Source organism: Muntiacus reevesi, chromosome 5, assembly GCF_963930625.1.
Source record: "Muntiacus reevesi chromosome 5, mMunRee1.1, whole genome shotgun sequence".
NCBI classification, from domain to species: Eukaryota; Metazoa; Chordata; class Mammalia; order Artiodactyla; family Cervidae; genus Muntiacus; species Muntiacus reevesi.
The window spans coordinates 97,431,026-97,448,248 of NC_089253.1; the positions used below are offsets into that span (position 1 = coordinate 97,431,026).

Genomic DNA, 17,223 nt, shown 5'->3' on the forward strand with positions numbered 1-17,223 from the left:
GAACACTTCGCTACATTCGGCTTTGCTACAACTTTATTCACTGCGCTGCATGGGGCGCCCTCCCTAAGGCCCTCCTGGCCCTTCCTACCCCCCCCGCAGACGTAGATTCATGAACACAGTGCACCCAGTCGTGAGGCCATACTCCCCCAGAGGTTGCTCATCATCCATGGGCTTCCCCTCAAAAGACAGCCAGAACTGGTCCACTTGCACACGCTCCTTTTGGCACACCTGCTGCTTGAGCTTGGCCACAGTCTGCGTCAGCAGGACCTCGTAGGGGCTGCTGCGACCCTTGTCGTTCCTCACCATGATGTTCAAGGGGGCACTGCAGTTCTCCACCATCAGCAGGATGGTGCTGCCAGCTCTCAGGCCCTGGTTGACAAGGGACACCTTGTCCTGCAGTATCTCCCCACTTTCAAGGTGGGCCAGGCGCTGCTGGAAAGCAGGCACATTGATCTTCTGGGTGATGAACTGCTTCAGCTCGGATACCGTCATGGAGTCCCTCAGAGGCACCAGGATCTTCTCGCCCCCTAGCATCTTCACCTCCAGGTTCCCGCCCTGTGGGCATCACACAGATTCAGAAGTCCTGGGACTACTGCACGTGTAGCACTGGCAGTGGGGAGAGTGTCAGACCCCAGGGATGCAGCTCCCTTCCCACCCACTGGGAGGGGGACCCCAGACACTGGAGAGTGCAAGGGAGCAGAAGAGCCACCATCCACAACCATCATGTCATCTCCCCGATAAAATACCCCCCTGCCCTGCACTGATCCCAAAGGATCTCAGGGTTGGCTGCTGGGCAGAAGCCACCTCTCAGGACCCAGACCCTGATTTCAGAAAGAGCCCTGTCTCTCCCCTCACACTTAGGGAACTGGATGCTTTGAGCAGCTCTACCTGCCTGTGCATATGTAGGCATCCTTCCCCTGGCAGATGCCACCAGGCAGAGGAGTACAGAGCCCACCTGCCCCACCTGTCAAACCCGCCTCACCACTCACCATGGCCATGGGTTCTGGTGCCAGGTTCTCTGCAGACACTGGTTGGCTGCGGCTGCCTCTCTGCTCTCAGCTCTCTCCAGCCCTGGCAGCTCAGCCTTTTAAAAGCCTGAGCAAACTACGTCAGAGTTACACAGGCTGATTAAGCTTCAGTTTCAGTTTCCTTTTCCCAGGACAGCCCCAGAGGGAGAAACAGAAACAAAACAGAAGGCCGTTGACACAAGGAACTGAGGTGGGCTGGGCTGGGGGGAGCTTTCCACCTGACCAGTTGGGTCTGGTGTGATAGCATCCCCACCACTAGGGTTGTGTGTTCAGAAATCCCTGCATGTTCCACACCTCGGTTCCTTTCCAAGATGCACACACATCATAATAACATGAGCTAACAATCAGACACTTTCACTTTCCATTTACCAATTTGCAAATTAGTAACCTTGAGAAATATTGCCAGGGTTAATTCCAAAATAACAAAATATTGACAATCTAAACTACTCAGAGATAATCACTGTGTGTTTATGACAATATATGTTCAGATTGTTTTAATGAAAGAGAATGTATCTTTTCTATAAAAATGAACTCATGGACTCTCTTGAGAAAGTGAAGAAACTACACAAAATGGGAGAAAATATTTGCAATCCATGTGTCAGATAAGAGTCTAGTATCTGCAACATATAAGGAACTTTTACAATTCAACAACTAAAAGATAAGCAACTCAATTAAAAGTTGGGCAAATGACTTAAATAGACATTTTTAAATAGAAAATACATAAATGGCCAATAGCCACTTGAACATGAAAAGATGTTCAGCATCATTGGAAATAATGGGAACCAGGGAAATGCACCAGGGAAATGCAAATCAAAACCAGATGTACTATGTCACACCCACTAGCATGAATATAATAATAATTTAAAAGAGAATAATAAGTGTTGGTGAAGATGTTGAAAAAATGGAATCTTCATACATTGCTGATGGGATTGTGAAATGATGTAGCCACTGCGGGAAGACAGTCTAGTCATTCCTCAAAAGGTTAAATAGAATTTTCATATGACCCAGCAATTCCACTCCTAGGGTATGCCCAGAGAACTGAAAACAGGTGTTCAAACAAATGCTTGCACACAAATATTAACAGCAGCTCTAGTCATAGAATGGTTGAAATGGGCGGGAGGAACCAAACCCATCAGCAGGTGGAGGCACAGACAAAGTGTGTGGTGCCTCCTTATAGTAGAATATTCCTCAGCCATAACAAAGGATGGAGAACTGACACAGGCTGCAGTGTGAATGGTGCTCAGTGAAAAATAACAGACACAGATCACAAATTGTGCAATTTGATTGATATGAAATGTCCACAGTAGGCAAGTCCATAGAGACTGAAAATAGATTAGTAATTGCCAAGAACTGCGGGGAGGAGGCATGAGGAGAGACCACTTCATGGAGATAAAGCCTCCTTTGGGAATGATAAAAATGTTTCTGAACTAGATAGAGGTGATGTTTGTCCTAAATATACTAAATGCCACTGAATTATATACTATAAAATGGCTAAGTTTATATTACATGAGCTTCACCTCAATACAAAAGAAAATTGAAAAAAAATCCTCCTGCTATTCTCAACATTTTGTAACCTGCTTCATTCACAGTTCAGTTCAGTTGCTCAGTCATGTTTGACTCTTTGAGACCCCATGACTCAAAGACTGCAGCACGCCAGGCCTCCCTGTCCATCACCAACTCCTGAAACATCTTGAAGTTCTCGGGTTCTGTACTGTTGATGCCTGGCTTGGAGAATTTTGAACATTCCTTTGCTACTGTGTGAGAAAATGAGTGCAAATGTGTGGTAGTTTGAACATTCTTTGTCATTGCCTTTCTCTGGGATTGGAATGAAAACTGACCTTTTCCAGTCCTATGGCCACTACTGAGTTTTCCAAATTTGCTGGCATATTGAGTACAGAACTTTCACGGCATCATCTCTTAGGATTTGAAGTAGCACAACTTGAATTCTATCACCTCCACTAGCTTTGTTCATAGTGATGCTTCCTAAGGCCCACTTGACTTTGCATTCCAGGATCTCTGGCTCTAAGTGAATGATCACATCATCGTGGTTATCTGGGTCATGAAGAGCTTTTTTGTATAGTTCTGTGTATTCTTGCCACCTCTTTTGCTGCTTCTGTTAGATTCATACCATTTCTGCCCTTTATTGTGCCCGTCTTTGCATGACATGTCCCCTTGATATCTCTAATTTTCTTGAAGAGATCTCTAGTCTTGCACATTCTATTGTTTTCCTCTACTTCTTTGCACTGATCACTGAGGAAGGCTTTCTTATCTCTCCTTGATATTCTTTGGAACTCTGCATCTAGATAGATATATCTTTCCTTTTCTCCTTTGCCTTTAGCTTCTCTTCTTTTCTCAGCTATTTGTAAGGCCTCATACTTTTATGCAAGTTGTTTTAATGGCTGCATATGTGCATTTGTTGCCCATAGCATAATAAGTCCATTATAGAATAAAGTGTAATTTAGTTAACCAGTCTCATCTTGTTGAATAAATATTGGTTGTTTCCACATTTTTACTATTACAAACAGCACATCTCAGGCATACGTTGCTGCTGCTGCTGCTGAGTCGCTTCAGTCGTGTCCGACTCTGTGCGACCCCATAGACGGCAGCCTACCAGGCTCCCCCATTCCTGGGATTCTCCAGGCAAGAACCCTGAAGTGGGTTGCCATTTCCTTCTCCAATGCGTGAAAGTGAAAAGTGAAAGTGAAGTCGCTCCATTGTGTCTGACTCATAGCGACCCCATGGACTGAAGCCTACCAGGATCCTCTGTCCATGGGATTTTCCAGGCAAGAGTACTGGAGTGGGTTGACATCACCTTCTCCGCAGACATACATTAGCTAAAAATAAAAATAAATACTTAGGGAATTCCCTGGCAGTCCAGTGGTTAGGACTTCATAATTTCACTTCAGGAGCACAGGTTCCATCCCTGGTTGGAAACTAAGATCCCACAAGCTGCAGTCAAAATAAATAAATAAAATAAAAATAAATACCTAAAAATAATTAAATATTTTTAAAATAAATTTTAAAGTAAATAAATAAAAGGAATGGGGAAAACCAAATTGTTTTCATATGAATTAATCATTCCATTAGTTCCCCCAAAATAATCTTACAGGGCACCAAAGTTGTTAACATGCATAAAACAGTTTAAATGTTGTTTATATTATTCTAAATTTCTAACTTGACTCATTCCTTGCATAAATAATATTAGTATTATAAAAAGAAAGCAACAAACATGACAAAGATTACAGAACCTGAAAATCCCTGTCTCCTTCAAAAAACCATTATTTTGATTCTGTTTTCTGTGTTTTTTTGTGTTTTTTTTTTCCGGCCATGGCATGCAGCCAGCAGGATCTTAGTTTCCTAATTAGGGATCGAACCCATGCCCCTTGCATTGGGAGCACTAAGTCTTAACTACTGGACCGCCAGGAAAGTCCCCAGATGACCATTATTAAATATGGCACAAAGATAAAGGAATGCAACAACAATTCAAAAAAATTTTAAGTAATAAAAAAATTTTTAAAGATAAAAATATGGCATATACAGTAATAGAAACTATTTTCTTTTAGTTACTTCATTGAATGTTACCTGCTTTGGACAAGAGGAACTAAATGCAAAGGCTTTAGGCAGGCAAAATGATAGCCCTGAAAGCATGTCTCCGTGTCTTGGAGGCTTTTAAGCCACCACAAACTGGGTGGCTTAAAACAACAGAAATATATTCCCTCACAGTTCTAAAGAGCAGAGGTCTGAAATCCAGGGGGACTAAATGACCAGGATTGTCAGCCTGATTAAAAATAATCTGATTTTTTTCAGGAACAAGACAAGGGTTCCCACTCTCACCACTACTATTCAACATAGTTTTGGAAGGTTTTGGCCACAGCAATCAGAGCAGAAAAAGAAATAAAAGGAATCCAGATAGGAAAAGAAGAAGTGAAACTCTCTCTGTTTGCAGATGACATGATCCTCTACATAGAAAACCCTAAAGACTCTACCAGAAAATTACTAGAGCTAATCAACGAATACAGTAATGTTGCAGGATATAAAATTAACACACAGAAATCCCTTGCATTCCTATACACCAACAATGAGAAAGCAGAAAGAGAAATTAAGGAAACAATACCATTCACCATTGCAACAAAAAGAATAAAATACTTAGGAGTATATCTACCTAAAGAAACAAAAGACCTATACATAGAAAACTATAAAACACTGATGAAAGAAATCAAAGAGGACACAAACAGATGGAGAAATATACTGTGTTCATGGATTGGAAGAATCAATATTGTCAAAATGACTATACTACCCAAAGCAATCTATAGATTCAATGCAATCCCTATCAAGCTACCAATGGTATTTTTCACAGAACTAGAACAAATAATTTCACACTTTGTATGGAAATACAAAAAACCTCAAATAGCCAAAGTAATCTTGAGAAAGAATGGAACTGGAGGAACCAACCTGCCTGACTTCAGACTATACTACAAAGCCACAGTCATCAAGACAGTATGCTACTGGCACAAAGACAAAATTATTGATCAATGGAACAGAATAAAAAGCCCAGAGATAAATCCACAAACCTACGGACACCTTATCTTCGATAAAGGAGGCAAGAATATACAATGGAAAAAAGACAACCTCTTTAACAAGTGGGGCTGGGAAAACTGGTCAACCACTTGTAAAAGAATGAAACTAAAAAAAAAAAAAAAAAAAGAATGAAACTAAAAAAAAAAAAGAAGAATGAAACTAGAACACTTTCTAACACCATACATAAAAATAAACTCAAAATGGATTAAAGATCTAAATGTAAGACCAGAAACTATAAAACTCCTAGAGGAAAACATAGGCAAAACACTCTCTGACATAAATCACAGCAGGATCCTCTATGACCCACCTCCCAGAATATTGGAAATAAAAGCAAAAATAAACAAATGGGACCTAATTAAACTTAAAAGTTTTTGCACAACAAAGGAAACTATAAGCAAGGTGAAAAGACAGCCCTCAAATTGGGAGAAAATAATAGCAATCAAAACAACAGACAAAGGATTAATCTCAAAAATATACAAGCAACTCCTGAAGCTCAATTCCAGAAAAATAAATGACCCAATCAAAAAATGGGCCAAAGAACTAAACAGACATTTCTCCAAAGAAGACATACAGATGGCTAACAAACACATGAAAAGATGCTCCACATCACTCATTATCAGAGAAATGCAAATCAAAACCACAATGAGGTACCATTACACGCCAGTCAGGATGGCTGCTATCCAGAAGTCTACAAGCAATAAATGCTGGAGAGGGTGTGGAGAAAAGGGAACCCTCTTACACTGTTGGTGGGAATGCAAACTAGTACAGCCGCTATGGAGAACAGTGTGGAGATTCCTTAAAAAACTGGAAATAGAACTGCCATATGACCCAGCAATACCACTTCTGGGCATACACACTGAGGAAACCAGATGTGAAAGAGACACGTGCACCCCAGTGTTCATTGCAGCACTGTTTATTATAGCCAGGACATGGAAGCAACCTAGATGTCCATCAGCAGACGAATGGATAAGGAAGCTGTGGTACATATACACCATGGAATATTACTCAGCCATTAAAAAGAATTCATTTGAATCAGTTCTAATGAGATGGATGAAACTGGAGCCCATTATACAGAGTGAAGTAAACCAGAAAGATAAAGACCAATACAGTATACTAACGCATATATATGGAATTTAGAAGGATGGTAGAGATAACCCTATATGCAAAACAGAAAAAGAGACACAGATGTACAGAACAGACTTTTGGACTCTGTGGGAGAAGGCGAGGGTGGGATGTTTAGAGAGAACAGCATCAAAACATGTATATTATCAAGGGTGAAACAGATCACCAGCCCAGGTTGGATGCATGAGACAAATGCTGGGGGCTGGTGCACTGGGAAGACCCAGAGGGAGCGGGTAGACAGGGAGGTGGGAGGGGAGATCGGGATGGGGAATACATGTAAATCCATGGCTGATTCATGTCAATATATAGCAAAACCACTACAATATTATAAAGTAATTAGCCTCCAACTAATAAAAATAAATGGGAAAAAAAATCTGATTTAAAAAAAAAAATCTGATTTTACACAGCTTACAGAAGACATAAATCATATGAAATATAAAGGTACAGGAAACTGAAAGTAAAAGAATGAAAAGAAACCTACCCTGTAAATGTTAACTAAAAGGAAGCAGATGTGACCATATTAACAATTTTACTAACAGAGTAACAAAGAAATCTTATAGTCAAAGCATTATTAGATATAGAAGGTTGCATAACAATAAAAGGTTGAGCTCAATGGTAAAATGAAATTATTTTTAATTTGTATTCACCTAACAACATGACCACAAAATATATATGTTCTAGACAAAAACGTGAATATCCTATTTATGAAGTTACAATGGCCACTTATAAAGGGGTCTTTGGTTAAAACTATCTACAAACTAACTTAAACTTCCTAAGACCTTTAAATCAGTTTAATCGTGTATCGTTTAATACACTTGCTTTTATTTTTAAGCCCTTCAACCATCTAACAGCAGTAGCAACAACAAAAAAACTCTCCCAAGAACATCCATGACTTCACCTATATCTATGCGCCCTTGTCCACTGAGGCTGCCGTGGATACAGCCAAGTGGCTGTGCTTCTATCCTGACCCCATAATCTGTGGTGGGGCCAAGAGCCAGAGTGATCTACACACAACCTTCTCTCCCATGGCTTTCCATAATCTTCTGAGAGAAGAGAGGAGCTTAGGCTTGTTCTTCTGACCACTCTGCTGGCCCTCTAATCTCCTCTCCTGTCCACCTGCCCCCACTGAGCACTTGGCTCCAAGACTGGCTGCCTGCTCCAAGAACTTCTCCAAAATTCCAGGCCAAAGTTGGTGGCGGCTTGCAGCCAGTGGTGGAAAAGCAGTCGGTCAGAAGTGGGTGTTTGTATGCATCAGGGAGATAGAGCCACTGTAGGACCTGCCAGAGCAGCACTGGGAGTGAACTCCGAGGGTCAAGGATGATGGCAGAATGCTGGTCTGAGAACTGAGAACGTTCAGAGGAGGTTGGTGCCCCAGTCAGGCTCCACCACTGGGCAGAGAGTGCTCCAGCTGTGTGGATAGAAAGGTTAGGGTGAAGACTTGTTCCCCAAGTACCAGAGGACTGAAAGGCACAAGGAGAAGCGGGAGGCAGAACCTGAGACAAGAGGCTGAGAGCGTGGAGGGAGGAGGCAGGACCCCAAGTCACCCTGAAAAAGCAGCAGGGATTTCTTACTGCAGACTGTGACCTGTGCCCTGTGGGTGGGGCTTTCTGGTGGGCGTGTCCTCCAGGGTGGGTGGGAATCTGAGGGCTACAGTCAACACCCAGCACCTAGGATTTGGGAGCTTAGTTGCCAACTCTACACCAGTATGCCCCATGGAGGCCAGGAAGTCCAGAAGATCAACCGTGTGAATTTTGAAGTCAACAAGGACTGTGACAGGAGCCGCTGGATAAAGTGATAGGGAATCAGGAGTGAACCTTCAGAAAGTATGGGGAGGCCCCCCAGGGTTGCAGTGGACTTCACAAGGTGTGGTCTGTTAATAAGATGAGATTCAAAGCTGGGACTTTCTTTGGTGAAGAAGAAACTAGTCTGGATGTGATCAGCAGAAGGAGAGCGAAGTGTACCTCTCCAGAGAGTGGTGGTCCAAGGAGACGGAAGAGAGAAGCACCCACGGAAGCCCACAGGGAGGTGGCATCACAGGCAGACAGGGTGGGAAGCTCTGTCACCACACAGAACTGGGGGGACATGGCTTCCCCAGTGTGGAGAGGTGTCAACATTCAATAATGGAGAAAGATGTTGACAATGCCCAGACCTCGGGGGAGGTGCTGTCATGCATCAGGTGTTGGGGGGATGCTCCAGCTGCCCAGCATCAAGGGCCAAGGGAAGGTGTCTTGGTCCCCTGGCCTGTAAAAGTGAAAGATGCCCCCTCAGGGTTAGGATTAGGGTCCTGGTCATCTGCTTCTTTCTTCTCTATACTGAATCCTGGGTTCCTCCAGCCCTAGCCTCTGCTACTTTATCATCCCAGCACTCAACGCCCATGCTCCAGGAGAGACCCTGCAATGACTCCAGCCTGGTCACATGGCAGATCTGGTCCTGACTGCCCGAGTCCACAGGCTGCTCCCCCTTGGCAGGAGAGGAGGGAACAGGAGGATGGGGTTGCCGGTCATGGTCTCTGGTGTCTCTGATATCCTGGGACCCACGTGCCTGTGGAATGCTGAGGGGCAGGTTATGGGTGCAGGTGCCACCCCCACATCAGAGGTTGGGAGGGGCCTATGCACAGACAGCACTGGCAGGCCCCCGAGGGACACTGTCTGAATATTGTGGAATGCTGTCATGGGAACCAGATGTGAGAAAGACCATCCCCCCACGTTCACCTTGGGGTGAACCCCCAACCCCCCCAAGGCTGCAGCCTAGTGTCTGAACTGGAAAATACACTTATCTTCCCACACAGACTCCCCCACTACTTTCCTGCCCGGTGGCCATCAGTGGTCCCTAGAGATGCCCCTGGGACCATCAGCCTACTGGGATTTGGCCAACTCAAGTCTGGATCTAGAAGGACAGATAGTTGGCCTTGGATAGCTGCAAAAGTCACCTCATCAGATGGACAGCCAGTGCTGGAAGCTCCTGCAACTCTGTGAATGCCAGAGAAAGGAAGGAACAGGGATTGCGGGAGGGGGCTGGGAAGGGGGTGGTGTCCAGGGCTTGGGCCATTTTAGCTATTCCAGTTACTATTGTTTCATAACAAATGACCCCAAAGGGTCACTGTAACACTAGTCATGTGAATCAAGAATGGAACAGAGCACACAGGGGCAGCTGGGAAAGTGTGAGTGGGGGCTCTGAAGCAGCAGGTTGGGATCACCTGTCTGGCAGCTGAGATTTCTAGGCTCCTGGTTCAATACTTATACAAGGCCTCTCCATGGGGCCTTTCCACGAGGCCAGTTTGAGCTTCCTCACAGAGGAGTCAGTGGTTTCCAGGAGTGAGTTTCCCAGGACAGCAAGGTGAACATTTCTAAAGTCAAACCTCAGAATTCACAGCTCACCACTGCCCCTGTCTTTGCTGGTTAATGTCATCACAAAATCTCACCAAAGACACACAGGTAGAGTATTTGGGGTGGATGTTTTGTAGCCATCTTTGGAAAACGCAGTGTTCCACATCAGTATTTCTCAACACAGTTTCCCCACTGCAGCCCAGGACTCGCCCTCCCTACTCAGAGCAAGGGAGCCCCTACAGCCCCCAGGAGTCCCAGGTCCTACCAGATCCAGATGTAAAAAGCAGGGAGGGGACAGCCAGAGGTACGAGGGCCCAGAGAGAGAGTGGGGGTGCAGCCCAGTGGGAAGGACACAGGGATGTAGATGACACCCCTGGGAACTCACTCTGCTCTGGGCAACAGAAGGCTGCTTGTTGGGCCTGGAGGGGCCAAGAAATAGGCTTATGAAGACCCCAGGTAGGGAGGGGGTGTCTCAGAGGGTAGAGGGTACAGTGGGGCATGTGGCAGAGGTGAATCCAGGTGACTCCATCCTGCTTGCATGTGCTGGGTGCTTTCAAAATCAGATCTCATTTATCTTCTCAGTGAAAGTGTGAAAGTGCTAGTTGCTCAGTCATGTTCGACTCCTTGCGACCCCATGGACGATAGCCCAGGGCTAAACGAAAAGGTAGCCCATTTTACAGGTGAGGAAACAGGTACAGGAGGGTCCTTCCTTCAGTTGCTCAGTTGGGTCCGACTCTTTGCGACCCTTTTGGCCATGGCCTGCCAGGCTGTCCGTAAGATTTCCCAGGCAAGAATACTACTGCAGTGGGTTGCCATTTCCTCCTCCAGGGGGTGGGGGTGGGGGTCTTCCCCCACCCAGTGATCAAACCTGCATCACAGGCATCTGCCCTGGGCCCCAGACTGGACCCCTGGGAAAAAGTATTGAGGTGGGGGCCAGCCAGCATCGCCACCCACTAGGTAGAATGTAGTGTGGGAGGTGGCCCTTCTGAGCTAACAGTTGGCCTACTCTGCTGCTCAGAAAAGCCAAGCGTGACTCTCCTAGACCACTCTGAGGCCCCGAAGCCCCTAGAGCCCTGCTCCTGCCTGTCCCTGCCCCTCCTCCCTTGGCCCTTCGGTTCCTTTCCATTCTGGGAATGTGACTTCCTCCTCTGGACTTGCAGCAGCTGCTGCTAAGTCTCTTCAGTCGTGTCCAACTCTGTGCCTCCCCATAGACGGCAGCCCACCAGGCTCTCCTGTCCCTGGGATTCTCCAGGTAAGAACACTGGAGTGGGTTGCCATTTCCTTCTCAATGCATGAAAGTGAAAAGTGAAAGTGAAGTCGCTCAGTCTTGTCTGACTCTCCGTGACCCCATGGACTGCAGCCTACCAGGCTCTTCCATCCATGGGATTTTCCAGGCGAGAGTACTGGAGTGGGTTGCCATTGCCTTCTCCAGCAGAGCTCACTGCAAAAATACTATCCAGACCACTCAGTGGAAAGAAGGCTTTCTGCTCCCCCAACAAACTACACATTTCTTTCTGTCTATGGAAACCATGTCATTATTTATTTTGCTCATTTGCCTTTTCCTCCCGCATCAGTTCAGAGTCCAGGAGACGCTTCCCCAGCCCCCAGGGCAGTCGGGCCCACAGTGGGACGTAGACAAGACTGCCCAGGCCACCATGGGCTGGCATCCCCAGAACTCAAAAGATGATTGTGCCCCACAAGGGAATTCAAAGTGAAAACAACATCAAACACGAAAATAAACTTAGCCCTCTTTCCTCCACGTGCTTCTTTGAAATAACAAACAGAAATGTAACAATTATCCTTCATTTTTCATGAGTTCTACTTTCTTGGCTGCTGCTTGGTTCATCACTGTTGGGTAATCCAGAAGAGAGTGACATCACCAGTGACCATACATCATTACATCTGGCTTGTGTCATCATCTACCTTAACCCTGAGGCATCACCTATGATTGCCTGGAGACATCACCAGCCTGACCAGTAACATCCTTACATTCCGTACCATGACATCATCCTGCCTGTGATGACGTCACTATCTGCTCTGAGGCATCTTTCATTGGCCCTGTGATGCCACCCTGCCTCCCTCACGACCTTGGTCAGCCAGCCTCTCTCCTGTCCAGGGGCTGCTGTTCCACGTCCACTGTGTCCCCGGCATCGCGCAGATGCTGCAGGCGGCGAGGGTCAGATTCGCAGGCCGCGCGGAGGTCCAAGGCCCCGGCGGGATCCGCGGGAAGGCGGAGGCTCGCCGGTTCTTCGTTAGCGCAAGAGTGCCCCTCGCGAGTTTTCCTTTCAGACTTCCCGCGGTCCCCGCTCGGCCTGAAGGTGAGCCTCACGCCTCTGCCCTCCCGGAGAGGCCCCCTCCCGGCGCACCGCTCGAACGGGGGACCGGGGCGCGGCGATTTTCCCGCCTGGCCTGCGTGGTCCAGGGTAGGCGCGGGAGGGGTGCCCGGGCTCGCCTTTGTGGCCAGCGGGGTCTGTGGGCCTGGAGCTGACTCGTGACTGACAGCCGGCGGGGGCTGCGGCCGGGGGCGGGCTGCCCGGCGCGAGCGGTTCATTGGCTGGCGCGAGTGTGGGAAAGAACGCGGAGAGGGATTCCCACGCCCCGCAGCCGCGCTGCCTTAAATAGCCGGGCTGCTGCAGGCACGCGCTTGGTAGCGGAGCCTGGGACCCGCGGGAGAGGGGCCTGGGAAACCGCGCGCCCAGCCTGCTCTCGGCTGGGGCTGGCGCGGGGGCGCATCATGCCTGCGGACACCCCGGGGAAGCCGAGGGCCTCGCCGCGGGCGGGAGCGTCGGCTGGCGCCAGCCGGATCCCAAACCAGCCCCGGAGCGTGGCCGAGCACCGGAAGGTGGGGACCTGGCCGGGCGTGGGTTGGCAGGAGCGGGGGGGCTGCGAAGGGGAGTGGGGAGCTGACGCCCGCAGGACTCAGCTGCTGCCGGCTCCGCAGTCATCCAAGCCCGTCATGGAGAAGCGGCGCCGAGCGCGCATCAACGAAAGTCTGGCTCAGCTGCAGAGCCTCCTCCTGGACGCCCTCAAGAAAGAGGTGAGTTGGGGGTGGGGGCGAGATCGGGGAGCCTGTAATCCCGGCCTTCCTGGGCTGTCCGCCTCTCACCGGCCCCGCCCGCAGAGCTCCCGCCGCTCAAAGCTGGAGAAGGCGGACATCCTGGAGCTGACCGTGAGGCACCTGCAGAGCCTGCGGCGCGTGCAGGTGACAGGTGAGCCGAGGGCGGCGGCGAGGGCTCAGGGGCTGGGGCTGCGGCCGCAGGCGCCGACCGCCTGTCCCTGCCATCCCCGCAGCCGCCCTCCGCTCGGACCCCGCCATCCTGGGCAAGTATCGCGCTGGCTTCCATGAGTGTCTGGCCGAAGTGAATCGTTTCCTGGCTGGCTGCGAGGGCGTCCCTGCGGACGTGCGGTCTCGTCTGCTCGGCCATCTGGCGGCCTGCTTGGCCCGGCTGGGGCCCGCGCGCCGCCCGCTTCCACTGGCTCCAGCCACCGAAGCCCTGGAGCCGGAGATCTACTCGGGCCGCCCGCCGCCGCCAGCCTTTGACGGCCCTTGCCCCTTGCCGCGCCCCGGGGCGGCCTTGGCACCCATCTTCCTGCCGGGGTTGGCCCTCGCCGCCCCCGGGGCTGGGGCTCAGGGCCAGGGCGCGCCCTGGAGGCCGTGGCTGCGGTGAGGCCGCGGCCCTAGAACCGACTGAGACTGTGCCAGAAAATGGTTATTTCCAGAGACCGGGTAGGGAGTTTTGTTTTGTCGTCTTGGTGAAGGGTCCAGTTCGTCCGAGGCCCAGCGGCTGATGTCTTCTCATGAACGGGCGGGGTGGGCAGGGCCGGGCCGTGGGGATGGATTCAGCTCCCACCTGGGCCGGCGTTGCCTTGCACAGGGGTTCGCCCGCCCTTGAGTTTGGCTGTGTCCCTATGCGCTGAAGCCGCTACCCGCCTCCAGCGGGGAGGGTATGTGTGAGATGTCCCTGGGGGGCTCAGGCAGGACTGAACAGTCACCACTTTCCTAGAGTGTCTCCCAGTGCTGAGAAGAGGTCGTGCATCATCCTGGGGCCCAGTTCTCTCTCCATAACCCCTCCTGAGGCCCCTGGAAGGCAGAGATGTGTGCACACTGTTGTCTCTGGGGCTGAGCTGGGCTGAAGCTTGGGTTCTGGCCTGGTGCACCGCCTCCCTTCTCCCGGGGGAGCACAAAACTATTCTTGCACACCTGTGGGTCAAGCTTGCCCCAAGCCAGTGTCTGCCTAGCAGATGGGGGCCAGCAGGAGAGGGTGTCTGAGTCCTAGAGGCAGGGCCCCCGACCGGCCTGACAAAGGGCAGTTTGTATTGGGGCTCACCTCCCACCAGAGTCCAGTCCTGCCCTGAGAGGGGAGTCCCCTGACAGTAGGAAGGAATTGGGGGTTCATTGGCAGGCCTATGCACCTGTCTTGAGCACTGGCTGTGTGCTGACCTCCCAATACAGTGATCCTAGCCGGCAAGGGGCGTTGGCCGGGGAGCCACTGTCCTGTGGTCCCAGGTCTCCTCAGGCTGCTGCTGGGGGCTGTGCTCCGGGGGCAGTGAGGAGGTGGTTGAGTCATGTGGCTGACACTGCAATGTCTCATCCTGAGCCCTCTGAGGTCAAGGCAAGATGGATTTTCCATCCACAGGCAACTTCATCAGATGGTTGCCAGCCACTTGCCTGGCCAGGGAGCATCAGGGAGGAGGAGGGTGAGTCTGTGCTTGACTTATCTCCTCTTCCAATGGCTCCAACAGTTCCTGTTCCATGTCATGGTCGTGAGCAAGGTTCATCTGCCCTCCGGGACTCAGCCATGCACACCAAGCAGGGCCCTCCAAGCCCCACCAAGCCAGTCCCTTCCTGCCCTCTGGCTGCCTGGCCCATCTCCCTGGGTGTCCAGGGTCTGGGCCAGTGATTTGGGGGCAGTGGCAACCATGTGGGCCAGCAGCCACACCCTGGGACCGGCACACACCCACTGGTCCAGGCTCTGGGGAGGCTCAGAGCTGGGTCACCAGCAGGACTATGGGGGAGTTACTGCTGACCTGGGAGGCCCTCCCAGCAGAAGAGTTGCAGAGGGTCCATTTCAGGAGCCAGAAGTTCAGCTTGTCTGGGGAAAGGGGAGCTGTTTGGGGCGGAGACTCAGTGCAGGAGGGGAAGGCAAGGGACGTTGGGATGTGAAGCCAGGTGGTTGGGTGGGTAGAGGGGTGGACAGGGCCTCCTCAGAGCTGGGTTCCACATGGCCTGAAGGAATAAAAGGGAGCTCCCCACCTGGTGGCCACAGGGAGGAGGGCTGCCCAGGAAGGTAACCTGGAGCTCGGGTCATCACTCCTCAGGGAGAGGGCAATCACAGTGTCAAACCAGATCCCCCTGTTCCTGCTGTGCTCCCCTTTACTTGTTTGCTTCCTATTCCTGGTCATCTGTCCTCAAGACGCTGTCGCCAAAGAGATGTTTGTGCTGAGGCCCCTGTCAGCCCTCCAGGGACCTCTCCGGCTCTGAGGGAACCACACTGTTTCTCAGGCAGGCAAGTTCCTCGTGCGTCTGTCCCTTCCCTGCCCCCTCTGTCCCTTCCCTACTCAGCCCTGCCCTTCGAGGTTCTCGCCCCACTTTCCCACCTGAGGCGGCCACCCCAGGCGCCAAGGGCTCTGGAGGCCAGGGCCCTGTCTGTGTCACTCATTCCTACCTGCTTGGAACAGAAAGGCACTCAGGCCACACAGACCTCATTAATTAGCTCGGTGAAAGGAACATCATCTTGGATTAGATTAGGGGAGTCTGAGGAAGCACAGCTGAAGCTGGGCCCCCTCCCCAGGCTACCCCTGGGCAGCTGAGGGCAGTATCCTGGCGTCTGCTGGGGGCGGAGCCATGGCCCTTTGCACACTCAGCCTGGACCCCTGCCTGGTCTTTGGAGAGCTGGGGTGGACTCTTCTTCCTCCCACCCTCCCCACTCTTCCACCCATTGCCTGTCCCTCCCTTGCCTCAGAGGGGCTCTGGGGAATTCCTCTGCACCGCCCCCCTCCCCAGCTATTTGTGTCTTGGCTTTTGTCTTGCAGACTTTCTTGATGAATAATAGAGGAAGCACCTTCTCTGGGCAAGCGTGCGGAGGGGGTGGGGAAGGAACCAGAACTTCCTCCTTCTGGGGGGAGGGTGTGGCCCCTTTCCCCCTCCACTGGCAGGTGGAGCTGCGTTCCTCTGTGGCCTCCGTCCAGCCCAGTTCCTGGCGGAGACCAAGGGTCAGTGAATGTTTGCTGAATTCCTGTGTGCAGTCAGGTGCTCTGCCCGCCTCTGTGGGTGTCTAAGCCCTGTGGAACCCTGTGACTCTGGGTCCCTCTTTTTTGCCTGTGAGGTCAGGGCTTGGGGACCAGACGATGACAGCAAATCATAGGTGTTTGAAATCTGGAGAAAGAGTTAGTCCTAATGGTGACAGCAGTCAGCCTTACCAGGCCCATAAAACTGCAGGCACTTGGGAATTTGAAGTGGGGTAGGACCTGGGGCTCCTGGGAGCCTTGACTTTAGAAAGGTGGGCCTCAGCTTCCCCACCAGAGCCCTGTGATCGCCTGATTATCTCCAGGACCCAACAGCCTCCTCTAGGCTCCAGGACCTGCTCCCCATTCCCCCGAGAAAGAAGCTGAGCCCAGAGGGTTCTGGAGCTGTGCCTGGCTGCTCTCTGCCCCTTGAAGGTCTAGGGGCCATACCTATCCTGGGAGGCAACATTGGGCAAGGAAACAGGCCCTGGGGTTGACAGCTTTCCAAGAGGCCCCCCAAGAGCCCCGACCTTGGTACTCTACCTCTGAATGTACTGAGGTTGAACTGCATCAGCAGTAAGGTCATGTAGAAGATGAGGTCGCAGGGGCATCCTGGCATGTCTCTCTCTGTCTCTTAACATCCTCCACTGTGGGGGAGGCCAACTGTCTTTTGCTATGGAGAGGCCAACAGAGTGTGGGGTTTATAAGCTGGTCTCCAGCCTTCAGATGGGACCCCAGTTGCTGCCGACATCTCAACAGCAATCCGAAGAGACTGAGAGCCAGGACCACCCAGCTGAGCAGTTCCTGGACTCCTATCCCTCAGAAGTTGTGTGAGATAATAAGTGTTTGTTGTTTTAAACTGGTAAATTATAGGTTAATTTGTTGTACAGCTGTAATTAACAATAATGTTTTACGTAAAATTAAAGTAATTGTAAGTAACAATA

At 50.5% G+C, this 17,223-nt stretch overlaps 2 protein-coding genes across 3 annotated transcripts; one reads left to right on the forward strand and one right to left on the reverse strand.

The window, feature by feature from the left end:
- Positions 1-1,117, reverse strand: ISG15 (ISG15 ubiquitin like modifier). Its single transcript, XM_065936889.1, has 2 exons — positions 990-1,117; positions 1-555 (listed from the first exon to the last, which is right to left on the reverse strand). The coding sequence occupies exons 1-2, from the start codon at positions 996-998 to the stop codon at positions 85-87; spliced, it is 480 nt and encodes a 159-aa protein (XP_065792961.1). The 5' UTR covers positions 999-1,117; the 3' UTR covers positions 1-84.
- Positions 1,118-12,534: 11,417 nt separating this feature from the next.
- On the forward strand, positions 12,535-17,223 carry HES4 (hes family bHLH transcription factor 4). Of its 2 annotated transcripts, XM_065936005.1 has the most exons (5): positions 12,535-12,896; positions 12,996-13,091; positions 13,176-13,263; positions 13,346-15,561; positions 16,088-17,223. In XM_065936005.1, exons 1-4 carry the CDS (start codon positions 12,789-12,791, stop codon positions 13,720-13,722), a joined length of 669 nt encoding a protein of 222 aa, XP_065792077.1. In that variant the 5' UTR covers positions 12,535-12,788; the 3' UTR covers positions 13,723-15,561; positions 16,088-17,223. The 2 variants fall into 2 exon arrangements, with proteins under 2 accessions (XP_065792077.1, XP_065792076.1); XM_065936004.1 differs by having other exon boundaries at positions 12,535-13,091.